The 26,409-nt window shown below is 49.5% G+C and overlaps 3 protein-coding genes across 9 annotated transcripts in view; 1 reads left to right on the top strand and 2 right to left on the bottom strand.

The window, feature by feature from the left end:
* LOC149343277 (polypeptide N-acetylgalactosaminyltransferase 13-like) overlaps positions 1 to 26,409 on the bottom strand; it is a 282,002-nt gene that overhangs the window by 199,439 nt on the left and 56,154 nt on the right. For 2 of the 3 annotated variants that reach the window (XM_089545812.1, XM_089545813.1), the window contains exon 2: positions 20,019 to 20,060. The exons of the other annotated variant lie outside the window; for it this stretch is intronic. The gene's annotated coding sequence lies outside the window, so the exon portion shown is untranslated. The remainder of the gene's footprint in view (positions 1 to 20,018; positions 20,061 to 26,409) is intronic. 3 annotated transcript variants of the gene reach the window in all.
* Positions 1,660 to 17,042, top strand: LOC149343278 (uncharacterized). Of its 5 annotated transcripts, none has more exons than XR_016283113.1 (11): positions 1,660 to 2,823; positions 2,906 to 3,053; positions 3,457 to 3,784; positions 4,318 to 4,687; positions 4,974 to 5,147; positions 5,210 to 5,396; positions 5,838 to 6,080; positions 6,395 to 6,566; positions 6,639 to 6,787; positions 7,458 to 9,931; positions 11,060 to 17,042. XR_016283113.1 is itself a non-coding variant. In XM_089545808.1 (11 exons), the coding sequence occupies exons 1-11, from the start codon at positions 2,509 to 2,511 to the stop codon at positions 7,498 to 7,500; spliced, it is 2,205 nt and encodes a 734-aa protein (XP_089401934.1). In that variant the 5' UTR covers positions 1,660 to 2,508; the 3' UTR covers positions 7,501 to 7,634. The 5 variants fall into 5 exon arrangements, 4 of the variants coding, with proteins under 4 accessions (XP_089401934.1, XP_089401932.1, XP_089401933.1 ...); XM_089545808.1 differs by lacking the exon at positions 11,060 to 17,042 and adding an exon at positions 7,075 to 7,150 and having other exon boundaries at positions 7,458 to 7,634; XM_089545806.1 differs by having other exon boundaries at positions 7,458 to 17,042.
* On the bottom strand, positions 6,578 to 17,027 carry LOC149343279 (P2X purinoceptor 7-like). The gene is made up of 3 exons (XM_089545811.1): positions 16,467 to 17,027; positions 16,192 to 16,392; positions 6,578 to 11,148 (listed from the first exon to the last, which is right to left on the bottom strand). Exons 1-3 carry the CDS (start codon positions 16,718 to 16,720, stop codon positions 10,989 to 10,991), a joined length of 615 nt encoding a protein of 204 aa, XP_089401937.1. The 5' UTR covers positions 16,721 to 17,027; the 3' UTR covers positions 6,578 to 10,988.

Raw genomic sequence — 26,409 nt, 5'->3', positions numbered from 1 at the left:
CGAGCCCAGCGGGCAGGGACTCCCCACAAAAAAGAAGAGAAACCGTCCGTCGTCATCGCCGGCGAGTAAACACAGCTGCAGCCTGCACCCATCTCCGTGGCGCGAAGAGCGAGGAATCGCACGTCGCGCCCAGCTGAGCGTTGCAACGCACGCAGGGACAGGCAACTGGGTCGCCTCTGCCCGCGGCGCCGGTTTCTCATTTTTGCTTCCCTCACCCACTCCGTGACCGCGTGCGCTGTGCATCAGCAGCAGCCGCGTGCGTGGGCAAACGAGGAGCCAAGAGACTCACAGCTACAGCAACCAGCGTATACGCACAGGCGCGCGGTTTGCCCAAGGAAGGCATCCCCGTGTTTCGTTCCTTAATAGAGTATACAGCAGCGCCGTCGTCCGGGGTAAGCACGTATACATGGTGCGCGAATACATGCGGGTCCCGGTTACGCAACGAACTTGACCCGTATCCGCGGCCAAGCACGCACGGCGCCCGCCGTGAGCGCAGCGACGCCTACACGCCGCAACGAGCTCACGGCTACTCGTATAATACTCGTATGCGGGCGCATAAGGTATGTGAATATCAGAGTTGGTTCAGGTGCCGCGCTCGCTATACTCGGGGGTCCCGCACGACACCGGCATAGAAGAGGCAGGCACCGAGAACTGCTCAGAGGAACCTGAACAGCGCGCGAGCAGTATACGAAACAATCGTCGCAGCCAAGCCACAGACTGTTTTTAGTTTTGTCTGGCGTTAATCTCCCGAGTTCCCTGGGTAACGAGCTAGAGTAGCGCGAAACCAGCCGGTATATACTGCGAGGTTCGCTGCGCACTGAGGCATTCACAGTCGCGTCACACGCCTGGACGAGTTGGTCTGCCGGTGCATAACAAGCTCAACGATGCGCAAGAAGACGACATTTCTCGCGCCGCCTAAGGGCCGTTTCACATGCTGCGACTAGAACGAATATCGTCGGCCTAGTCGGTGACGCCGCAGTGCGATTTTCGCACAGTGCTTTCACATGCAACGCGTACCCAGCGAATTCGGTCGGAGGGACACGCAAGGTTGCTCGATGTTCGCATAGGCAACCCACGATTAAACCCGACAGAAACACTGCACGGAATGTGTTGATGATGTAATGACCAGCTTGTTTTTAGATGCAAGGCAATATTTCGTATGTTTTGATTAGAATAAACAGTTTTGCTTACGCCGCGGGAACAGCTCCCACGTGACCCCACGCCGAGACGGCGCGTGACGTCACGTCACGTGCGAGTTGTTGCCGCGGCAGGTCTCGACGCACGTGCGCTCTCGCTCGCGCGCCTGGAGACCGGTCGTGGCCGCGGCAGCTGCTCCCGCGTGACGTCACGTCACGTGCCGACTCGGCGCTGCCCATTGGTCAGTCGCAGAGCGACCACACCGACGCTGCGACTGGATTCCAACCGGACGGAACTTGGTCGCAGGCCGTCTGCGGCTAGACCGACGGCCCTCCCCAGTCGCAGACCGACCGAATTCGCAGCGTCGCAGGCGAGAATCGCATGCATGTGAAACGGCCCTAATACCGCAGCCTAAAGGAGCAAACCGAAAAGACCAGTTTTTGTCGGAAACATTTACTACTGCAGACGATGCCGGCAAGTAAACGCCCCATGCTGCAATGCCCGGACGCCTCCAAACTTAAAGGGGTTGTGAAAAGAAAATGAAGCTGCCCGGTTGTAATTTTCATTGCTTCAATAAACATTGGAGATGCCAATTCCGAAATATTTCGGCGCAATATTGAGTCTGCATTTAATAAAGCCCGTTAGAAATAGCTGCCTTTTCGACCTCATAAAACGACCATGCGGCGCCATCGGCAGAAATTAGCACTATTCAACTACGTCATTTTAAGACGCTTAGAAACTTAGATTCATCTCAGTTTCAATTATCCCAAAATAATAGGTTTGTATTAAAGTCAGAAAGTAAAAATAAGGCGTGGCAATTATTTGCACACGCAGTTGTACTCAGTAAGATACAGCACGTGATCGTCAATAGGTCATTGGCCTGAGACCGGTTTCGGTTTCGCTTCTCCGTCCTGCGTGGGGTCTTTTCGTTTACATGAACCCAACAACGCCAGATTCAGTCAAGGGATCGAGTAAAGCAAGGTCAGCTAAACTCGACGCCTCTCCATTTATATGAGCTAGATACGAATGAGTCAACTCTCATGGCCCGTCCTGCGAGGTGCGCACCTAGTAAACTGGCTCCCGCTTCGGTCCTCCCCTGCAAAAAAATGCTTTCGGAAACCTGTGTGTGAATGTTTATGCGTTATTTACGGAGGGGGCTGCTTTTCAACCCACCCCTTGGGTGGAGTTGAGAGGTCGAGTCCAGTCCGACCCGACTTCCGGCGTTTACATGAACTATAGTAACCGGTTTTCAACCCGACAATGCGATTCAACCCGGACCTCCGGTAGCTCGCAACAGCACGCCGCTCTTTCTTTGTTGTGGCAGCGCTACGCTGTGGTTTTCACCGTGTTCTCCGCGTTTGGGTGCACGCCATGCCAACCGTGTGCGTTGTGAGACAGTGTCGCACGACTTACCGGAGTGGAAATGTTAGATTCCACAAGCTGCCCGATGACCCGCAGCGAAGAGCCGTGTGGCTTCGAGCAATTAGCCGCGATGGTCCAAAGGGTATGGTCAGTCAGACCGGGTTCGTGTGCTCCGAGCACTTTCTACCGGGCGACTATGAAACGAACCTGGACGTCCTCCGAAGCCTCGGTATGGACATGAAGAGCGCTCGCCTCAAGCGAGGCGCCGTACCGACGCAAAACCTCTGTCCCGACGCACCGCCAAAAAAGCGGAGAACGTCCGAGGTAAGTACGCGTGATGAAAATTATCAGTTGTGCTACAGTTTATTGTCATTTCTTTCGGTTGCTAACAGCTTTATATTTTTAGGACACACCCGAACCGCAGGATATGGAAGTTGTCATGGCAGCAGAAGAAGCGCAAATTTCGCCTCGAATGGTTGACAGCTCCACACAAACATCAAGGAATACCTGCACTGTTGCCTGCCAGACCGACGGCGTTGATGTGCAAACACAATGTAAGATTTTCCTCGCAGCAGCGGTGTGTTCGTTTTCTTCCCACATTCCACAAGAATAAATTGTGTTGCAATAATTTTGCCGGGTCTTAGGAAGGGGGAAAGGGAATTAAGGAGCACCACTTGGTTCATTATCCAGTGGTATCACTGAATGCTAGAGAAATTCTGGAGGAGGCATTCGTGTTGTGTCAGTTCCAATCTGGGGAAATGCTGGGAAGGTGTGCATAAATCACTGTTTGGTCCTCCAAAGAAGACTATCACGTATTTTACACGCAGGTAGTGATTGTGTAGCTGATATTGTTTGGTAGTAGCTCTTAATGAGGTGTCCATGACTATCCGATATCAACATTGCATAAACAAAGAGCACTGGCACAGCACGAGTTTCATTTTCTTCATTTTTTTTCAGATACACAGGTGAACCTCCACATTTCCCTGAGAAAGGATATGCATGTGCAGACAGATGCCTGTCAGTCCACCGGCACATACTGCGAAGCTGGCACCGCTACAAGTGCTGCTCCAGCCTACACAGGACCACCCCTTTCTTCTCCTCTGCCACGTTCTCCCTCCCAAACAGTCTCTTCACTACCAACTGATGGTCGAGCACCGTCTCCCATCCCATTCGCTCCACGACACTCATCCAGCCCAATACAATCTGATGCCTCAGACTGTGAAGAAGAGGATGACACTCGGCAGAGCTCGGAGTTTTTCCCATCACTTAACGAGACCTTCCTTGGGTAATAATTACGACTTTATGTGCACCCCTTTAGCATGTGCATTGCATGTCATTTCATTATGGCGGCATGACTAAAAATCAGATCAGTCATTTAGGCGATGGAAGAGCACCATAATGATGTCCTCCCCTTTCTTGGGTAGGGGCAGCCATGAGTATCATATTGTCTGCACTCGCACAATTGCATTGCGGTGATGCACATGTCCTCTCAGCAGCTGGCCAACCTCATACTGTATGAATATTCATAAAGCAGATCTTGATCCATCGAAATGTTTTTACAATATTCAGTGGCACAAGGAGCTGCTCATGCAGCATCAATGAGACAAAAATCTTGGAGCTTTGCAAATCTGAAATTACTTACAAGCAAAAAAATGCACAGCATGCAAAAATGTGCACTAGAAGACTCAAGACATAGTGTCAGTGTGGGCTGCCGTTACATTTACTGCTCTTTATTCCTGTTAAATTCTAGCCTCCAGTTATCCCAGGAGCATAAGACATGACAATTTAACCGTTAAAACTCACTTTATATTGTTTCAGACTTGACTCCAGCACTGAAGAAGTCCCCCCTCAGGATGAAAGAAAATTCATAATATTTGAAAGTTGTCTATCCGAACTATTTCAAGTGTGCCGCAAGTGCTTTGCCGCTTGCAAAAGTGCGAGTCGTGTGTCCGGCACCTGGCTGGAAATACGGACACTTTGTGCAAACAACCACACCCTAACATGGACAAGCCAACCCATGATAAACGGCAAAGCAGCAGGCAATGTGCTGATGTCAGCAGCTATGTTGTTTGCTGGCACCAGCCCCACCTCAGTGCTCCGAATGTTCAAGTACGCAAACGTGCAGGTGTTCACGCCACGAACATTTTATAACTACCAGCGAGGCTACCTACTTCCTGCAATCGACAAGGTAGGAGAAAGGTTGTGCATTGTCAAACGAAGAATTACTAAACCAATATCTCGGGGCCCACATACATAAAAGGCCCATGAAATGATTTTCTGATGACAGCTAGGCTGACCTCAAAGGATCTTGAATTTCCATAAGACGCAGCAATAATTTTTAATCCGAAAAGAGGTTCTGAAAAAAAGTTCTCAAAATCGTTTCATGGCACCTGTTAAAGAAAGAAGCAAACGGGCAGTGCATTAGTGTTCTGCGTTTGATATGGTGTTTAAATGCTGCACCTCTGTTGTACCAGATCTGGCAACAGCAACAGGAAGAGCTGTTTCAGCAGTTGGAGGGCTGCACTGTGGACCTGGCTGGCGATGGACGCTGCGATTCCCCAGGGTTTTCGGCAAAATTTTTGACTTACTCTGTACATGTCGCCCAGCTCAACAAAATTCTTCACTTCGAGCAAGTGCAAGTTGGGGAGGTAGGTTAGAGCTTTTTAATAAAGTGGCTTTGTGATGTAACTTAGCTTTTTTTTCTCACAAGTGTGCAGATGTCAAATCGAGCACCTCTATGGAAAAGCATGCATTTGTGAAGAGCCTCAAAATGGTGAAGGAGCGGGGGCTCAAGGTGAAGTCGGTGACAACTGACCGGCATGCCCAAGTCACCAAGTACATGCGGACACAGGAGCCCACCATCCAGCACTACTTTGACTGTTGGCACATTTCAAAAGGTAGCACTGAATGAAAATATCTGATGCTCATTACCTCACTTCACAGATAAGACTGCTTCCTCAATGATGTGCAGAATGCGGTGAAATTTTAGACTAAATTTCACTGGATCAAGCAGACTTAATACAAGGGGCCGGACAGCAAAATTGTAACAAATAGTGAAGCAGTGGGAAAAGTTGCTGAAATGTAAGCGGCACAAAAATGGGGGAAGGTTTTATCTGTTCACTTTTCTTTCTGGCTGTTTTTGATGTGAATGATGACGAGGGTAGGGCCCACCATGCCTGCAGACATTGCAGATAGGCACTGTGGTTCGAAACCAGATTCCCTGTGTTCTGCAGGTGAGGGGAGAGAAAGCGGGCGTTTCGGGGTGCAAGCTCAAAAGCCAGATTAGCATATTATGAAGGCTTAATTCTCATTAATAAACTATTACACCTCCTTTCCAGGCATCAAGAAGAAGCTGGCTGCGCATGCAAAAAGAGCTGGATGTAGTCGGCTAGAACTGTGGATCCAGCCAGCCAGCAATCACCTATACTGGTGTGCAGCCCTCAACGGTGGCAACGTCGAGCTCCTAACCGACATGTGGAAGAGCATGGAGCGGCATGCTGCAAATATGCACACGGGACACCCAGGGCTCTACACACATTGTGCGCATGAAGACCTTGGAGAGAGGCAATGGCTAGTTCCTGGTGAGTAATGTAACTATTTGAAAGCAAGATATGCATTCTGCAGAACCCTGAATTTACTTCCTGCATATTTATTTGCTTTCCAAGTTGGAATCACGTCCTTGTGATGAAGCATGGCTTGCGACATGTTGAAATTGCAAAGCTTTGTCAAAGAGCCAAGCTGCTGGTATCCAGCTAGTTGCCAACCTTTCCCAAGAAACTGTTTGTTGTTGTCAGTGAATATAAGAGTTGCTTACTCACGATTTTAAAAACATATCACAGTACTCCTTAATGCCATTTGGAGAAGGCTTTTCTGGGAAATTGCTTTCTCAACGCAGGGACAACTGCACACAAGAAGTTTGTAGAAGTTGTGAAGTCACCTCGTCTCCTCAAAGACATCAGGCAACTGGCCCCTTGCACACACACCTTCAGCTTGGAGGCCTTCCACAGCGTACTCATAGGCTTCGCACCGAAGTCTGTATGCTTCTCACCTGATGGCATGCGTGCAAGGTAACTAGTGAATGAGATCAGGCGAAAATTTATACATGATGAGCTGCTTGAATTGCTTGTCTGGTTTTTCAGAACACAACTGGCAATACTGCATTTTAATGAGAATGCTAGCAATGGACAGGCCACCACAGCTGAAGGACTGTCCCGATGGAAAATAAAGCACCCAAAAGCAAGGAAAGGCACAGCCGTTGCTTGTCCCGTGAAAGCAGAGCCTACATATGGTGAGTAGTTTATTTAGCATTACAAAAACAATGTGTTGTAATCTCTTTAAGGTCAGAGATCTGAGGGATACAAAACACAATTTGGGCTATGAAAAAGAAAATCCGAAATAACTTGAGTATAACTTGTAATATCGGCAACAAATTATTTTGTTTCCTTTATCAGTCTATACGCTCCAAAGCAATGTGAAACTGATGTGAATAAGCACAGTGTGCCTCAGGATATCCATTACATCTGGGCACGACCACTCTAAGCCACATGGGTGTGTCAGCGCAATGCAATATTGCAGGTGGATGTAACCCAAGACCAGACAACCCCAATGACGCCAACCGTGAAAATAGCCATTGGCCATGCTACTATGTGCGGTACATATCTATATTAGAATTTTACTACAATCTTTCACATGTGCACCAGCACCTCTCAATTTTTGTTTAGAAAATAGGTTTCACCAGCATTTTGGTGGCATATTCAACCCAGCTATCAAAATATTCAATTTCGTCTGCAAGTTCTATTGTGTATATTTCCATGGAAACTAAAGCTATAGGTGTGTATGGTCATCAACAAAGGCGTACTTGCTATACCTCTTTAGTATGCTCTGTTCTATGACTGGTTATAGTCACAAATGTTTGCAATGATAATGCTCATATTATATGCACGCCTATTGTTTTCCAGATTATGTTGGCCTGCTTCTGAAGGAGACAATCCGCTGCTGTGAAGAGTGGTCATCCTTCAAGGAAGCTTTTGCGGCAAACCTTTCGACTGCTCCACCCCCCATGAGTCACTCTTTCCCGAGGCCGTCTAAGGATGAACTCGTGGCAGCCCGAAGATCTAGGTTTGCCAACAGCATGGAGTGAGCACCACTGAGGAATGTGATCCGCATTTATTGAACGAGGCCTGGTAGCCACGGCTGGTGCGCCGGCGGAGCGGGTGGTTGACGCTGCTGGCCAGGCCAGTTGCTGAATGTGTTTTCTGCGCGAGCCAGAGTGAAGTTAGCGGTGCTGTACATTGTTTGCCGCATCCAGTTCGCGTTAGTTGAATGCCCATTACGTTCTTTCTCTTGTGCCCTCCGCACAACTGCAGAGTAGGGGGTGAGTCGCACTCGCTACCCATCGGGATAAGGGGGCGCCGGATAGCGGAGGATTACGGGAAAGGTCAAACTCCCTCCAGGGACGGAGACATTAGGTCACATCCTGTTGTGCACGTGCTTGCGGCGAGGCAGATCTGCGTCACAGTGCGTGGCTTTTGTCCCATGTCTGCAGCAGCGTGCGTTGACAGCTTGAAGTGCGGTCAACCGGATATTGCCACACTAGTTGCAGGCATGAGGAGTGACGATGCGGAACAGATGGGTTGAAGTGACTTTCCTTGAACTTGGGTCAACCGGACATCAAGTGCCAGGTTGCGCTCCAAGCTTCAACTTCATCATCGCCACTGGCGATACCAGTACTGCTACAGGTGCTCCCCCCCATAGCACGATGCGCGATAAGGGAAAAAAAATGAAGATAGTTATGTACGCAGCTCGTGGCGGTCCTGGAAATAGTAGAGCACAAAATGTCCAGGGAGAGGCAAAAGTTGGGGATCCAGGTGGGGACGCCGGCGTTGCGTTCAGGCCTCAGGAGGGCGGACAAGGGCAGTGGCCGAGCAATGGCCACGGGGCAGTAGGACGAAATCAGAATGGGGGTGTCCCCGTAGGCAGGGGTGAAGGACGCACTGCTCACGAAGAAAATGGTGCACTGGGTGGTGACAAAGAATCACTGCTGAAAACCGAAGAGTCTGAGTGGCAGCAGATGCTCGGAGGCTGAAAGTACACTGTCGAGCGCGAAAGGTGCAGGTGAAAGTGGCAGCGTTGAGCTGGATGGTGGCACAGAGCACGTGTGATGAGACAGAGCACGGATGATGATGTGGAAGCCTCTGGGCATGCAGGAGGCTGGAGTGCGGAACTGTGCAACTGCTGCCGCTGGGGTGTCCAAGCGCAGGAAAGGCGGATGTGGGTCCAAGGGCGAAGGCATGCTGGGTGTCAAGTTCAGAAGGGGGCGGCGCAGGAGTGGGTGTATTGAAATTTGCAACACTAGTGGTTGGGACAACTGAAGTGAACACAGCACCCCTGGCATAGTCCAGGCGATGGTGCCTGCCAAAGGCATGACTAGCGCCCAGGTATTTGGAGGTGTGGGATGAAACTGTAGAGTTGGGGACTACGAGGTTGTGCACTGAGCATGGGGCTTCCCTAGAGGCATTGGTAGAGGAGGTGCTTGAAGCGGTCTGTGGAGCAGACCTGGCAAGAACGGCGGTCCAGGAGGAGGCAGCCGGCTGAGACTGTTGGCAAGAGACCGACGCTTGCACGCATCGCACTTGCCGAACCATGGGTGTGGGCTCATTAGGTGGTTGTGACGGTGAAGAAACAGGTGTTGGGTGGCGCTCCAATGTAGGAGGTGGCGGAGGGAAAAACCGAAGCAGCTCGGTTATGGAATTCGGTCATGGGTGGTGAGTCGTGTGGCGGTGCAGCTTCTGAGTCCGGAACAGGAGTGCACCAAGGCGGCAGGAGCTCCAAGCCAAAGTATGCCGTCAGGCCCTTCTTGAAGTCGGCATAAATGTTTGGACCAGGAGGTGGCAACTGAAGTCTTGCCAGGACACTGGGCAGGAGTTCGCGGCTGGTGTGCTGATAGCAAAGCTGGCTGGACACTTGGTTGACGTGAAAGTGCGGGTACAGCAGCGCCAGCCACAAGACAGGATCCCTGGCATAGAAGCTAGGCAGGCCGGGCAGCCAGGGAAGGAAGGAGCACTAATACAGCTGGTGGAGCCGTCCAGATACGGTGGGAGGGGTGCACATGGTGGCGAGAAGAAGCTGCCGAAAGCCGGGTGTGAACAGCAGGCTTGCAGCTGCAAGGCCAAGCGGAGAGTAGGACGGGCAGGAGCGTAGGACTGGTGGGTGCGGCGTTGTCTGTGCTGACGCTGTCGTCCCAGTCAACGGATGTGGAAGGTGATCCACATTTATTGAAGGAGGGCTGGTGAGCCAGCGGAGCGGGCGGCCGACACTGCTGGCCAGGCCGGTTGCTGAATGTGTTTTCTGCACGAGCCAGGTCACACTCCAAGCTTCATCTTCATCAGCGCCACTGGTGATGCCAGCACCGCTACACCACTGTCTAATACAGGTGTGTATTCCCTAATATTACCAAATCAGTGTTGAAGGAAAGGCCCATTACTTTCAATATTATTTATTGGTTAATTATATGTCCATCCTCAACCACGAATTTATGCAGGGCGTGTTGCCATGCTAGTTGGTTTTTATCTGACATCTTGGAATCACAGCGCTTGCAGACGAGGACACAGAGAGGGCACGCACAAGTGCACTGCTGTTTGCATGTCCTGTCTTTGTCCACATCTGCAAGTGCTACGATTGCACGATGTCTACCATGAAGCATGGCAGAGGCTGAACTGTCAGTCACACACTCAGCCAAAAAAAAAAGGGTACTCTCCATCTGTCAAAAGCATAGGTTGGGACAGAGTGCAAAAATGCAATCATTCTGTCCCGACCTATGCCTTGTATGCAACATCAGCACATCGAAAAAAATAACAATGATAACAACGTAGATGCAGATGAAACTTTATATAAATATTCTTCAGAAATGGATGGACACAAATGGACAGCACAGCTACAGAAATGGATGGATGGAAGTCGCTAGTCCCAACGGTACATTACCCTCTTCAGCACTTGTTGAATTGCATAATACAGCTATGTGTGGTTAATATCGACACTTTTGTTCCCAGAAAAACTGTTTACAATGTGAGCGGTCTATAATAACGAATCAAAATCAAAACTGCACATTATATCCAATGAGCATGGTCACAGAAGACCAAAGACAAAATGCATCTGTTTTTCCTTTTGGTTCCTAAATAAGCTGTCAACAGTCTAGGCAGTGTTTTTCTATACTGCAAGGCAGAATGGAATGGGTAGGATCAGTCCTTGAAAATTGCATCCTTATTGCAGGGTGTCCACGTTAACAAGGCATTAAGAGGGTTTCAAATTGGGCTAGTTGGTAGTTAACATGATCATAATAATTGTGCTTTTGAAAAAGACTTGGGACAACACAGGGACGACATTGCGTAACAGTGTTTGTGTCGTCCCGATGTTGCCCAAGTCTTTTTTAAAAGCGCAATTATGTGTAACAAGATATGACCGTAACTTCACAAACATTACTTTACAAACGTCTACAACCCTTGTGCATACTGGAAACCAGTGTAACCTTCAGATGGAAACCTCTCTCTTATTTGATGCACAGCACAAGCAGGGAGGACCTTCCTGTGATGTCTGCCCAGGCGTCCCCAAAGCCAGTGTGCAAGCTGGCTGTAGCTGATGTAGCGGTACCTCCTGTTGACAAGAGAAAAACAAGTCACCATTTTTTTCAGCATAGCAAATTCAAAGTTCAGTTTCGCGCAAAGTTAATCATGTTACCAGTGTCTGTACAGTTAGTGCCAACGTCAATGTTTGCAAGCTGGACCATGTGATTCTCACCGTGTGTTCTTCCTGAGCAGCATGGTGAACTCTGAATTCTACTGCAACATTTTGAAGTTACTGAGAGAAAATGAGAGAAAAAAAATGCAACGGTGGCATAACCACAATTTCATGCAACGCTGAAACCATTTCTTTTTGGTGCCATGGTTCTCTATGTGCCAGCAAAGGCAAATGTTGCTAAACTATATATATTCATATCAAGCTGTGAGGACGGGAATGGCTTTTTTTGCAAGGCCATAACGGGGATCGGGAACGTCTCGAAACGGCCAGCAGCGGGCCCCAAAGCTCAGTCTTGCACCCATAGTGTTCGTCATCATCTCACTACACTGCAGCATGGCTTAACATTTCGCCCGGGTCAGTCGAAGCTCGTACTTGAGGAAGTTAGACAGCGTTGTGATGGCAGCAGTTTAGGCGGGTTATGTGAACGACCTTGGTTCTGCGGGAGCGGAAAATACCTGTAGTAACTGTGACAATTATGAAGTTGACAGCAATGAGGCAACCGAGAACAACAAAAGGGTCACAGTACTTCAAAAGGAATTTCTGATAGAGACCCCATCGATACAGTGGAGTCCAGAGCCAAATGTAGTGACCTGGCTCGTGCATAACTGCAATGTGTCCACTGACCTAACAGCCCTTGGTGCGAACTTGTGTCCTGACTGTTCTTAGGCAAACTAGTTTTGGCACTTCCTCTGCATGGCAAAGGATCTACGAAACAGATGAATCTGGATGTTGAGAAAAGGGAAGAATTGTGTCCAGAAAGGTGCATGGGATACGGGTGTAAAGAAGAAAAAAGGGGAGCCTGGCGGCTGCATTCATGGACAACCTGTTTGTGAGAGTGTGGCTGATGCGCTCAGTCAGGCCATTCATTTGGCGACGGTAGGGTGTCGAATGACGACAGTCACAATGACAGCGCCGTAGTAGCTCTTCCATGATGTCAGCAGTGAACTGGCACCCATGCCGCTGATTACGACTCAAGAAGCACTGTGGAGAAGAATGACTGAGCGCAGTAAAAAGGATGGGATGTTTGGTGGACACGAGACCAGCTGTCTTCTAAATCGAGTCAAGTAGTCAACGCACACAATAATCCAGCATATGCCCGTGGTAGACTTGGGAAGTAGATCAAGCAAGTCAACCCCAATCCTCTCAAAAGAAGAGTGAGGTAGTCTGACTGGTCGCAAGAAGCCGGCAGGAGAGGCAGTGCAATGCTTAAAGTGCTGCCACTGCAGCCAACCTGCAAAATACTGCTTAGTTGACTTGTAAAGTCTAGGCCAGTAAAGACGTTGAAACATTCTGTGAAATGTAAGAGAAGACCCTTGGTGACTGGAAGCAATATCGTCGTGCATGGCATGAAGGACAACACCAGAAACGTAGCTAGGGACGACCAATATGCACCCCCAACTGAGTAGTTCATCTTAAAAAGCACGCCTTCCAATATGACAAACGGCGTAACAGATGAACACATACGGGCTTGATCGAACAATGGTTGAAAACTAGGATTGTTGTGCTGTTGGTGATGAAAAGTCGCAAGCTCAGAAACTATGTGGAAAGGGGGTTATTGAAATCCTCTTTGCAACTTGCAGTATCTGGTAGAGGGAAGCAGGACAAACAGTCAGCATCACCATGGCAGCGACTTCTTTTATATGCCACAGTAAAGTCAAATTCCTGAAGGTGTAAGGCCCAGCGAGCAAGTCGACCTGAAGTATCGTGAGGCCAACAAGCTAACACAAAGAGTTATGGTCTGTAACAATATTGAAGTGATGTCTATGTGGATATGGTCAGAACTCTTGCACAGCAAAGGTGATAGCAAGACGCTTGGCTTCCGTCACGGTACAGGTGCCTTCAGATTTTGTCAAAGTGCGGCTTGCGCATGCGACTACATGCTGGGCGCCATTGTGGAATTAGATAAGCACCACGCCGATGGCGTTGACGTCAGTGTGGACTTCAGTCAGCACCGCCAGATCAAAGTAGCGTAAAACAGGTCCAGAAGTTAGCAAAAACTTTAGCTGCTGGAAGGCAAGACGCACATGCAGACGACCATACAAATGGGGCGTCTTTATGAACGAGAGAAGTTGGGGGTGAGCGAGCTGGGCGAAACTTTGAATGAAGCAACAGAAATAAAAGCAGAGGCCTGAAAAGCTACTAAGGTTTTTCAAAGAGCATGGTTGTGGGAACTGACACACGGTAGCTATTTTCTGCGGGTTTGGCCGGATACTGTCCTTGCTGACAAGAAGCCTGAGGACAAAGGTTTGTCGTTGACTAAAGTGGCATTTCTTGGAGTTCAAGACCAGACCAGCTATGCGATGCAGGCCAGCACCATATCCAGTTCTTCATTATGCTTGTGAAAGGTCTTTCCGTAAATCATCGCAGCACCGAGGTACCACATGCATACCTCCCACTTAAGCCCATGCAATATTGTGTCTATAAATTGCTCAAATGCTGGGGGCATTGCATAACCCAACGGGCATAACATTACATGCACAAAGTCCATCAGGCATAACAAACGCAGTCTTCTTCCGGTCCGATGCATGCATGGGGATCTGCCAATACCCAAAGTGTAGGTCAACCGATGAGAAGTACGACACAGATTCAAGACAATCCATGCCATTATCAATACGCAGGAGGGGACAGATGTCCTTCTTTCAGGAGTTATCCTTCTTTCGCACCAGTACAACAGGAGCAGCCCATTGACTCAATGACTCCTGGATGACACCTTTTTGTACCATATCTTGCATTTGCTCTTTCATAACCATTCATTCAGCCTGGAACACGCAACAGGGATCCTGTCTGATGGGTGGGGCGATACCAGCGTTAACCTGGAGTTGTGTGCGAGAAATTGGCAGCACAGGGAAGTGGCCGGCTGAGCAAAATCAAGCGCCACCGCATACTAGGAAAGAACAGTCTGTAATGCAATCTGCTCGGATGACAAAAGCGACTGGCTAATCATGCAGTTGATACTAAGAAGTCTATGGCTCGACTGGAATGCTCGCACTTTGACACGGATCGGATAGTAAGAGTGTGGTAAGCATCAAATCAAGAGAGTTGAAGCCCTCACATTTGTGTGCAACTGCCATCTACAGCAACAATGGCCCGTGGCACGAGAACATTGTTTCACAGTATTGTGCACATCCGGCTCAACAAGCAAGTGCAAGGTGCAAGTGTAAATGTTGGAAGAATGAACAGGAATGAACATTGCTACCATGGTTGATAAGAGCACATAATAGGTGACACTAAAGGTTGCTGCACCCAGTTGCTGTGCAGGCCTTCTGAAGAATCTGTCTTTATTAAGTGAAGTGCTTCACAGATTTTGCATGGTGTGTCGGAAATTTCAAATGAAGGATGATAACAGTCATAGAAAACAAGGCAAGCATAGTGGAATGTTTCTATTCTTTTGTGGTGTTCATCAATGAGAAATTATCAGGAATTATCAGTGTCACGTAGGAATGTGATTGAGTGGCGAGGGCAGAAGTTGTGAGAGAACCCTATTATGCTACCTGTGGCATCAAGATTGCCAGGGCCTCTTGTTAAGCTGCTGAGCAGACAAGGGAGGGAAAGGGTCTTGTTATGTTGCAAGTCAACAGTCATCGAAACCAAGGCAAGCACATTTTTTTTTGTGTGGTGTTGGTTGGTTGGGTTACGGGGTTTAACGTCCTAAAGCGACTCAAGCTATGAGACACGCTGTAGCGAAGGGCTCCGGACATTTCGGCCACCTGGGGTTCTTTGACGAGCACTGACATCGCACAGTACACGTGCCTCTAGAATTTCGCCTCCATCGAAATTCGACCGTCACGGCTGGGATCGAACCCGCGTCCTCGAAATTAAGCAGCCGAGCGCCATAACCACTGGGCCACCGCGGCGGCTTTTTGTGTGTTGTTCATCAATGCAAAATGTTAATCTAATTAAATAATTCAGTTTGGTTTTGTGATCCCACCTGTTCTTTCACTTTTGTCAGCCCTATGACTTTACAACTTTAGAGCACAAGAGACCTGGCGAGTGGGGCTGAGGAACAGCTGGGAGTTTCAAAGAGGAATGCCTCGCACCCCAAGAACATGCAAGATGTCATTGTCAATGCATTTCAGAGAGGTTAACTTTGTGACTGCTGAAGATGCGGATTTTATATACCATGTGGTGTGACAAGCATCCACACTTCAGTAGAGGTGATGATGGCTGCAATGAAGTCCATCAGCAAATGTTTTTTAATCGAAACAAATTATGTGTGCCACACTACAGCACATTACCACCTAATGTAAGTTGGCAAAAAAATATAGTGAAGAGGGCAGTGCTGGGATGGTGGTTGTTCTGGCAGTGAGTGTGGATAGGTTACTTTGCTATATGAAATGGTACAGCCTGCTGCGAAATAAAGGAAGGTTTGTTTTGGACCAACCAATTTAACTGCAATTCTCACGATCCTTTCCATTGCAATCCTCTTCTTAACTGCTGCGCATGTTGAAGCTACATACCCAGCCAATAACACACAAATATGTCACAACTATGTGCATGATCTTCAACCCCATTTTCCAAGTTCACACATCTCAGAAGACACGTCTCATCTGCCTTTCTCGTTCACTCGAGAATATTTCTACCACCTGGGTAGTAAAACATCGTGCTCGTCTGCGCTTATGAAAAAAGAAAAAAATAATACCACTGGTGTCGCGTTTGCACTAGCGTGCTGCGATGTATACTTACACTCCATGACACCTTGTGCAAACACAACATCGGCACTTTTACGCATTTTCCTAGAGCATGATGTAATTTCAGAAGTTACCGCTGAAGTTGAAGCCTTTATTGAGCACTGCCTTCCTCGATAGTAGTTTTGACTACAGCGCTTCGCATGTCCGAAAAGAGCAAAAACAGGCGGTCGCTTGTTCAAGCTGCGTCGCGCCCTCTGAGCATGGTTCTTACCTTGTGTCCTCTACGTGTAGCCCATGGTCTAGGAGCATGTGCAAAGCTACAGTTAGCACCACCTCGTCGAGGCACAGAGTGTGAAAATGCGGGTGCTCCGTAATGCACCCGGACGGCTGCTTCCTAGTTGCTGCCGGTATCTCGCGGCAGCAGGTGCTCTCCAGGACGGTCGGCATCGGCACGCACCGCCCGCAGGCGCACCTATTCGAATGCTTCGGTTAGCGATTGCACTCTCTCGCAAACTGCTCAACGTAAGCTACAAGACTCGGACGTACCAGTGCGCATTCCCGACACGACCGGGTTCGGGAGGCTCACGGTCGGGGCCTCCGCAAGCAGAGGTAGTGTCGCGGGCTACAACTGCTGGTTGCCGGGCGCACGCTCCGTCTTCGCAGTCGCTGTCACCGCCGCCGCTGTCGTCCTCCGAAGACAGCCGATCTCGCACCCTCAAAGGTGTGTCGCCGTACGGCTCAAAGCCCAACAGGCGACTCTCTTCCAGCAAGCGACGCTGCAGCTCGGGAAGATCGGCCATTTTTAAATTACCTAGCGTGTGTGCGTGACGTCATTTTGACGTCACATTCAAGTCCATATGATGCTCTCACCTCGGTCAACTATGGGTGAACAGGCTGCGCTAAGCCGCCATGTTGTGTCAACGACAGAAGTCTCTGATTGGCTTCTTAAAATGACGTTTCTGTAGAGTTGAGGAGGTTGTGCGTTGGGAAACCGAAATCTATATTTTTACGCTATTTAATCAACCCGGACGATGAAACGAATCAAGACATACTATGGAATGAAGGGTCAGAATCCCAAATACACACGTCGTTCAAAATTTTCAGAAAACGTTTCACGACCCCTTTAAGGGGACAGGGTAAGCCCCATCTTTCCCATGTATTTTGGGGCATATTGTGGTACACTTTTCTCAGCAACTAATAAAGATAGCAGCAAGATATTTATGTCATTTTGTTCAAAATTTCATCTTCTAGTCGCTGTACCAAAATTTTTTATTATACGAGAAATGAAATTATTAGTGATTTTTTTACTTTCTACACCCTAATTTTGACCAAATTTTGTATACATTTTTATTTTAAAACAAACAAAATTATTTGCACGCTGATAATTATGGTAGAGTAGATTGCCACATATATGTACTGTATATACAGAAAAAATCAGCTTATCTATTGTCATTTAGAAAATAATGGTACCGACGTAACAAAAGATCTTGTTTTGAGAAAACTGAGTTTAAAGTAAACAAAACCTTCAATCCCAAGATTTTGACTTAGCCAACTCATTTTGACCAATTTATTCAGTAGGCACCAGCTGCATAGTTATCATCTAGGTCAACTTGGTGCTTCTTTTCCTGCCGTTTAGCTTCTCGTGCCTGTTTTGTCACTTGCTGCGTAGCTCGATCAGCAAAGTAAACTCGACGCCGATCGACTTGCTTCAGCCAGCGGACAGTGTTGCTGCCCGGACTTAGTCCACATGCCTCAAGAACTTCAGTTCTTGCGATGGCGCCATCATTAAAGGTCAGAACAGCATCTAATGTAGCAATCTTCATTGTCTGTAGGCCCGCAAAGACATTTTTTTTAGCACACTCCCATACGACGTTGTTGAAGGACTCGTTTTGGCTCTGGATGGTTGCCAGAGAGCTTGAATGGTAGCCAGAGAGCTTGGATGGTTGCCAGAGAGCTTTCTCTTGCAGCTAAATTCCGTAACATTTCGAGTTTTTTTTTAGTTTTTAGTAAAAACGGAAAAAAACACATCGCTGGTAAAGGGGTGTGTCGCTGACCGCTTTGCTTTCAGATAGCTTTTTCAGGTTGATATAAACTGCCCAAGATGAAGTGTGATACATCAAACGATGCAGAAAAGAATGTAATTTCATATTTAGCAAAAAACTAAAAATTGATATTTTTCAGATTTTTTGCTTACCCTGTCCCCTTAAGAAAAAAATATGAAAACTTTTAACCAGCCAATGTTGTTCTCGGGATAATGGGTACGCCGAAGATGAAAGCTTGCGACTGAATTCTACCCTGTTTTTCTCACTATTGTGAAGCCTCACTATTCGTTTTTTTTTTTTCATTTTCATTCCTATCGAAGTTCAGCCATCGCGTAGGGATCGCAGCCGCGACCTCGAAGCTAAGCAGCCGCTTAAGCTGTACAGGGCCGTATAGCGCGTGAATCGCCGAGACCGGTTCTCTCAATACACTTCACTAAGGCGACAAATCGCCCTGCAACAAGGGCTTTTAGAGGTGCGAGGACTAGTTGGTTGCTCACGCTTTTCAAGACGGCCGGGGCAAACGACGCGGACGAAGACACAGAGGGATATACACAAGGCGCTGCCTCTCAAGCTTCCTGGGAGTCAGCGCCGCGTAATGTCGGCTTGCGTCTTCGCCTGTGTCTTTAGCACAGTTTAAAAAAAAAAATGGCTGGAGGTTTCGCATTGCTAAGCACGAAATATTGCGCGAAAGCTCGGCTTTTGCAGGTGGACACCCCCGCCACGTTCTTCAAAGCGCGACTGAGGTGTCCACTCACCCAGGGAGCCAGTCATGAGTCTTTTCTTTCCTCAAAATCTAGCGCTGGTATTGAGAAAATGAAAGGCGCATAATGTAGGTGGACGCCACCGCCTATACTCACAGCGCGATTGAGGTTGTACATTGACCCAGTGACCCTGTCACACTTGCCAGAGGCTTCGCAGACACAGCTGAAACCCGGGGAGAGCGGCAACAGGTGCTTTCGCGCTGAAAGCCCTGCAACGACGCCAGTACTCCATGCACACCAACCCATTCAATGTAACGGTGCGTACAAAACGACGCGAGAAAACGGCCGCCAGCATAAACAAGAATACAGGCTGCCTTTGACGACGCGTCAGAAGAGGCGAGCAGATCGACCGCGGCCCTTTTGGTTGCGTAAGCAGCACTACGCGAGTGCCCGAGCCATTTCGCGGAGCCGAGGAAAGGCCATACTGCGCATGCGCGAGGAGCGTCACGTCACACGGCGCACAGCTGGCGCGCCGCCGCCGTCGCTGCGCGGGTGACACAGAGGTGCTGCCGCAGCGCTCACCCGTTGCGCATGCGCAGTAGCGGCGCATAGCTAGCGTGCCGGGGCCGCTGCCACGTGCTCTCCGTCGCCTCCCTCGCTCTCTACTCGTTGCTTTCGCAATCCTCCTAGTTTAACCAGAGCTAAACCACATTTTTTTCAGTCCGACATGTGCAGCTGTGTTTGTCGTGCAAACTGAAAGCTCAATACGTGTGCGCGATCCTCGCAAGGGCATTACAAGGAAACCTGGCCGTAGAAGGAGGCGTGACATTTCTTGCCTCCAGGAAGCCTGTCCGTACAACCTTTCCGCGTTTTCACCTTGTTTCGTATATGTTGATCAACTGATGGTTCTCTGGAGGATAAGCGCAACACGTCGAACACGAGCCTGTTTGTCCAAGCAGCGCAGCCTTTGAAATGATGTTCCAACGAGCCTAATCTCAAGCACGTCTTATCTTTGAAAGTACCTGTTCTAGGTTGTTTCTCTGCGATTTGTGAACTAATTAACGTCAAAGCTGCAGTTAACTTCGGTGCGCTAATTGCACCCAGTCATATGCAGTCAAGCAGGCTTTTGTATCAATTCCATATGATCAGCGATGTCACGAAAAATCAAACTAAATGAAAAACGAATTGATATCTTTCTGCGCCACTGAGCGTCGGCGGCTAATACAGGAAACACACGAAAACACGCACCTAAAAGCTGGGTGTATATACTAATACGGCCGCCGCGGCCGGTGTTGAACCCGTGGCCTTGGGAAACGCAGAAAGTAAAAAAATAACTGCATGGCGGGATCACTCACCGGCGTGCTAACACCGTCCACCGAAGTCACCTCTCGAACGACCTGGAAACGTGAAAGAAGAAAGGAACAACGTTAACAGGAGCACCGAACAATAAAAAAAAAAAACGCCGACAGCCATGGCCGCGTTTTTCTTCTTTCGACAAGGTGCGCGCCCAGCCGCGTTCTACGCGGAGAACAGCAACTGGCTGGAAGCCTGTCCGCGCAAGCAACAGAGAGGTCAGCACGCACCGGACGCGCGAAGACCGAGCTTTCAACCAAACTTTAAATCGGCACTGAAAGGGGCTATAATAAAGTTGCGGTATGGTCTGGGATGTTAAAGCACGCCGTTTCACGAATATTGCCCAGGAAGAATTTTTTTTAATCCGCTTCGAATAAGCCGAGCTATCCGAAATCAAAATTTGAATTTCAGCGTCTTCGTGCCTGTCCCTCTCCTCTTGTCACTTTTTGCACGCTGGAATGTCGGCGCTCCTCTGCCGGCCCCACCTCCAGGGGGCGGAGCTTCCTGACCTGCAAGAGCTACGCGGATTATTGGCCGCTGCCACGGTAGCTGCCTGACGTCTGAAAGAATCTAACCAATATGGCCACCTCTCAGACCTTTCCAAAAAGGGCTCCCTGGGCGCTGCCATATTGTTCCCTGGACTGCAGTGGACACCTCGCGCTAGCACGGTGGAAGCAGCGGTGGAACCGGTTACCAGCAGTCCAGGGAGGAGGCGTTTCGCCGCTTCCACCGTGCTAGCGCAAGGTGTCCACTGCAGTCCAGGGAACAATATGGCAGCGCCCAGGAGGAGGATGTGAGCATGAAAAAGTCGCCGGGAAAGGCTCGCCAACTTTCGCGCGTAATTGTGGGTTCTCTAGATGCATGTAGAGAAGTGTATTATTTGGCTCAGATTTTCATGACAACAAAGCGCAGTGACTGAGTTGAAGTCCCCTCCTCGGAAGGGTTTCGAGGCCCTTTATATGGACACTGATGAGAACCACACGGGGATTTTATCCTTATGAAACCGCGATAGCCGGTGCTCTCGATTCGCGTTTGCTCGGCGGATAAGGACGCCACCACTGCTAATAAAATTAAAGTTCAATTTAGAACCTTCTGTCCCGCGCCTCCCGATTCAAAGACCCGAGGTCGGTAATGATTTCGAGTTTCATGGGCGTCCTCCAGCGCCCCCCACTTTCTTTCCTTTAATTTTTTTTCACGCTTAGCTGTTTTCGACTTCCTTGTGCATTACAAATCCTGTAGCGGCAGCGAAGTAAAAGTTGCATAACATTCAGGCTCGCAATCTTTCGTTTGCTGTTCTATCCAACAACAACAAAAATATATATATATCACCTGGCATCACAACAGTGCACTAGTGGTAACGACTGGTGACGGTGATACGCGTCTCCATTTTATGCGCTTTGCTATACTAGCTCACAAAACCTACGTTTTACAGACTCTGCGTCGATGGATTACCACTTCGAGTCTCAGATGACAACTTAGTTCGGCCCAGGTGCGTTTTAAGTTACGCGATTAAGCAGCCCAACAGTGCTCGCATCCAGCGTTCGCCTCTTTGTTTCCCGCTCACCGTCGATCCCAATACGCCGCACAATCATGTTCTTCCCGAAAGCCCGGCACCGCGTATACTCGGCCCAACACACGCGCGCGAGCCCCGAGCACCACGCACACACCCACCTGGCTTCCTTTTCTTTTTCATTTCCCCCACGAGCGATTTGTTACCGGAGGCAGGTTCATAACGCCCTACAGCCGCCAGCATGGTGAGTGTACGGGGCGCCGAACAAAAGCCGCCTCAAACACAGCGGCAGCGGCGCGGCCGGGTTCACAAAATCCCCGGGCGTCACCGCCGACGACGCCATTGCCCCAAAGAATGCCAGGAGGAACAACAAAAACAAAACAAAAAAAATCTCACGAGACGACGCAAAACGAGAAAGCAAAAAAAAAAAAAGAAAAGAAGGCCAGACCAACGCGTACACACTCGGAGCGGACATGTCAAAGCGACGTCGAGTGAAAAATGGTCCCAGAGCCAGAAAACCGCACAGAGACGTCGGACCCCGCGCGCCGAGGCCGGTCGTGGATTTACTTCAATCGCTTGGCTTCTCCATTTTCTCGCCTCGCGTCGACGGGGCACTGTAGTGCATGCACGACCGCGCAGTATGTATACGCTGTTCCGCGAGCGTTGCTGCGAATTGCTCCGTTCATTCTAGCCGCCTTTTCCTCGGCGCTGAAGTTGTATGACGTCGCCGACGGGCTTTTTCAGACAGCATGCCGGCGAGCCAGCCAGCCGAGCGCCCGGGCCAGGCTCGAACGGGAGTGCCGTCGCAGTTGGGGCCCGCGCGACACCCGCCGTCGACTTGTCAACACGACGGGTACATCCATTTTTCGCCCTAATGATCGCCGCTCCGAAAAAACAAAAAAAAAAACTGCCGCCTAATAGTATCTCGCCCCCCAATGAGCGAAAAAAGTATTTTTTTTTTTCTCCCTCTATACTGAGACAGCGCCACAGTCGACGCGTAATACAGTGAGTCGCAGAGTACTTGCTGCTCGAGCCTGTTATTTATTTCCTCTAGTTGCTGTGCTTGAGAGGAACACTGTTCATTGTCGTTTTTACCAGTACCAACGCCTTTTACTGTATAGCTGACAATTTTGTTTTCCACTCTAAGCGATGTGACGGGCGTTTAGCTGTAAAGAGAGCGCGGCCTAGCTGTCTCGCGCAGTTCCGGACAAGTGTCCTCGGAATTGACTAATGGCCAGCTGAACAAATCGCGGTGTCAAAGAAAAAAAAAAGAAGGATGAAACGCTTCGCCGCGGCAATGTGGGCATGACAGGAGAGCAGGAGGAGCAACGAAAATACCAGCCGACGATTTAGTGTATAGCGAACCTGCCGCGAACAAAAGTCGACTCTCAAAGCCAGAAAAGGGAACGACGCCTCGCGCGCGCGCGACAGAGGGCCAACACCGCTGAATCTGGCTTTTGTCGGGTCGTCGTGACAAGGACACAACCCGATGCGGCTTACATCGTGTCAACTCCAACAAAAGCTGACGGTCGACGCGGTTACAAAGAGAGGGAGAGAGAGAAAGGGGAGCGTCAGAAGCGTCGAAGGCACGCGCAGTCCTGTTTTCGTGTAGTGCACGGTCTTCCTTGTATACACACCGAGTGTTTAGTCAGCCGCGCTCGGTAAACACCAGAGTCTGTACTACACATTACAGCCGTGGCATGCCGCGGATGCTTTTGAGGGCAGCACAACACATGCACTCGTCGCAGTCCTGAAGGACGGCTGCGTTTAGAGAGCGATTGTTGTCATAACGCCTGCAAGGCGAAGTGTACAACGCGTAAGCAAGCGTCGGGAAAGTGACTATAGGTTATCTCGAGTTGGATGCTTACGGGCGATTTGCCAACCGCAGTGGATTTCTCGTATTTGGCGTTGCTCATACCATACTAAGCTTTAACGAAGATCTTTCTGCATTACGTCACGCCCGAGGCACTGAAACGAACGCATAAAAGCGCTGACCGAGCGATAGAGATTGTAAACTGCTACAGCATGGAACGCACACCACCTCCCTACATTCAGTTTTTTTTTTTTAACTTGGCTCGCACAACCAGCCGGCGAGACTCAACGGCTGCACGAAGGGCACAGCAGTAGACGACCGCGGCCTGCACTCTGAACACAAATACGCCTGTATGGGAGTAAAAAAGGGTGTAAGCTGTAATCTAGCGCACACCCTATTAGAAAAGGGAGAGTACTAAAAGACAGCCTATTCCCTTTTGTAGCGTGAGCTACATTGGCCACAGTCTCGCCGTTTCGCGTGCTCCCTCCGTCGAGCATACTGCGCATGCGCGAGTGACGTCACTGCGCACAGATGGCGCGTCTCGCCGCTGCTGCCGCCGGCGCAGAGCCACGTGACGTCACTGCTCACGCTACGGATATCCTGGCATAGCAGAGCTAAGCCAGTGCTAACTTTTTTTTACTCCTCTGGGTTTAGAGTGTGGGGAGCGCGGTCCATGCACGCGGACGATGGGAGATATACATCTGAAACGAAGGCAGTTTCGAATGCACTGCAGTCATGTGGTATCGCGCAGAATGCGCTTCAACGGGTTCCCCGAAAAGGGCACCTTTAAACAAAACGTGGGTGGCCATTTGGGGAGCGCAAACCCAAAAGCGTAAAGGCACGCCAATCCTAAAATCGATCGCAAGATCGCGTACGCTCGCATCATTAAAAGGAGCCTCGTCAAAGGGATTTCCACACAAGTTTCTAGTCGATTACGCAAAGCTCCTCCTGAAAGAGGAAAAATACCAAATACGATAAAGAGACACGAGCACTAAAGTTCTCTCGGCGCTTATAGCTAACGCCGCAGGAAGATATCGGGCGAAGGAGCTGCTCGCACATGCATCGCTGATCAACCGAGTCAAGATCTTCTACTCAAACACCGTGAACATCGAAATTCACTCGAAGCGCGCTTCGAAGCATTTTCCCATCCTTCTGTACCCCTAAACCTTAACTGCGATAGAAGGCGACTTGCTGCGGAACACGGGAGACACTTAAGAGGCTTATCTCTGCACTGCACGCACCACACGCGGCGCGAAAGCTAGCCGAAGGGAGAAAGACTGCCTTCCAGATACCACGCACCAGCTCAGCGAAGAGGCTCGAGCGCTTTAACTGCGGTGCGAGGACGAGTGACCGAGGCAAGTGTCGCACACTGGACGGAGGAGAGACATAGCTGCAATTCCGCGGCGACACGCTACGTGACACGGAACCTCTCACGGGCGCAGCGAAGAGACGGGCTCGGAGCGAGCGCCGGGGAACGCGTCCGAGGAAACACCGCGCATTCCGGTAGACGCGTCATGAGCGGGAGACACGCGGGCGTGCGGCAGCAACGACGCGACGCGGAACCTCAAAAGAACCGGCGGAAACGTGAAAGCACCCGCAAGGAGGAAGCAACGGCACGCGCAAACAGCAGTCGCGCGTCGGAGACCTATTGTAGCGGACCCGCGCGCACACATGCACTCGCTCTAGGGAGCGCAGCGGGCGTAATTAGGTTTCCCCGTCTCCGGAAGACTTGAACACGAGAAATTATGCGACGAGAGAGTGAATAAGTAAACACGGTCGAGCCAGCTGCGGTGAGAGAAAGTGAGGAAACGAGTCTGTAACCGAGCCTGACATCGAATAGACCGAAAAAGGAAGGGAAAGAGTGAAAGAGGTGGGACAGGGAGTATCTGCGAACAGCGATCTTGCGAATGAATGAGTGAATAGATAAGCAGCATGCTCAAAACTAAAGATTAGTGGGGCGCATTTAGGCGCGCCGTCAAACTCCTCTAGCGCCCCAATCTTCTCGAACTCTGGCTGTGAAGCACGATGAGCAGGTTCTTTCATTACTGTAACGTACCGAGTTCAATTAACCGGAAAGTTACTCGCTTCCATCTCGGTTCTTCCAGACAAAGTGATTTATATACACCTCTCTAATAGGATTTGCCCATTTGGCGTCACGCGTCCAGACCATTTGTCAGCATTGATGTCACCAAACGCCAAACACGATTCGCGCGGTAAAGTGATTTTGCCTTCTCTTTCGGCGGTGCAGTGGCGGTGTAAACACGGAAGGAGTGCTTTAATACGAAAGGCAAAGAGAAAGGAACTTTAAATCGTGAACACTATAGCAGCGTATAGCAGTTCGCGATTCAAATTCAATTTATTCCTCACCCTGTTTACTCACGCGCTGGAAAATAAAAGTGCGGCTGCTTCGGCAAAAAAAAAAAAAAAAAATCTAGGCGCCATCAAGAAGAGTAAGCGCCTTCAGACATCAGGAATGAGCAACGAGAAAAGCTCATTTGATGCGTAGGAGGTACACGCCGGTGTTCCAAAACTAGACGTTCCGCGTGCAATTTGGTACACCTGACAAAAACTGCGAAAGAAACCCCAGCAAGAAACGACCAAACGAGAACATAAAGCTGCCGGAAACGCTAACGCAGGTAGGATGGTTCTTGCACACCAGCGCGGAACGCTGTGAACACGGCGCACGAGAACAAATTTCATTACCTGGCACAGCCGACCGGACTGCCGCGCTTTCAATCACCGCTCACAATCAGCCACTTCACACTCCCTTTCACTTACACGCGCGGTTAAACAACCACAGACGTCAACGTAGCCTGCTTGTTATCTATTTAGACAGTTTTTTGTTTGTTTTTTTACCAGCTGTTTCCTGCTCTGCATACCGCCATCTCTCATAGAAGCGCAGAAGCTTCGCTCTGGCAGTACTGAGGAGTTCATACGCAAAACAGTTCAGTGATCGTGGGGAGGCTTAACATAGCTACTGAGGTAATGCAACCTAGGCTTAATACAACCACAAAAACCACCGCAGCCGCGTACAGAAAGAAAAAATAAACGAGAAACAACACCGGGAGCG

The sequence above is a fragment of the Amblyomma mixtum genome, chromosome 5 (genome assembly GCF_055824585.1).
Source record: "Amblyomma mixtum isolate Tamu chromosome 5, ASM5582458v1, whole genome shotgun sequence".
Classification (NCBI taxonomy): domain Eukaryota; kingdom Metazoa; phylum Arthropoda; class Arachnida; order Ixodida; family Ixodidae; genus Amblyomma; species Amblyomma mixtum.
The sequence above is the reverse complement of the archived record's forward strand: the minus strand, read 5'-3'. Positions and strand labels throughout refer to the sequence as shown.

What these genes read in the sequence shown, in the direction of transcription:
- LOC149343279 (XM_089545811.1), bottom strand. Translation starts at nt 16,720, where the DNA reads ATGGCCGATCTTCCCGAGCTGCAGCGTCGCTTGCTGGAAGAGAGTCGC. An exon ending in CGTGTCGGGAATGCGCACTG is followed by an intron (nt 16,393 to 16,466) that starts GTACGTCCGAGT and finishes GCATTCGAATAG; the next exon opens with GTGCGCCTGCGGGCGGTGCG. An exon ending in CTACACGTAGAGGACACAAG is followed by an intron (nt 11,149 to 16,191) that starts GTAAGAACCATG and finishes TCTTGTCAACAG; the next exon opens with GAGGTACCGCTACATCAGCT.
- LOC149343278 (XM_089545806.1), top strand. Translation starts at nt 2,509, where the DNA reads ATGCCAACCGTGTGCGTTGTGAGACAGTGTCGCACGACTTACCGGAGT. An exon ending in AGCAAGTGCAAGTTGGGGAG is followed by an intron (nt 5,148 to 5,209) that starts GTAGGTTAGAGC and finishes TTTTCTCACAAG; the next exon opens with TGTGCAGATGTCAAATCGAG. An exon ending in GAAAGCAGAGCCTACATATG is followed by an intron (nt 6,788 to 7,457) that starts GTGAGTAGTTTA and finishes ATTGTTTTCCAG; the next exon opens with ATTATGTTGGCCTGCTTCTG.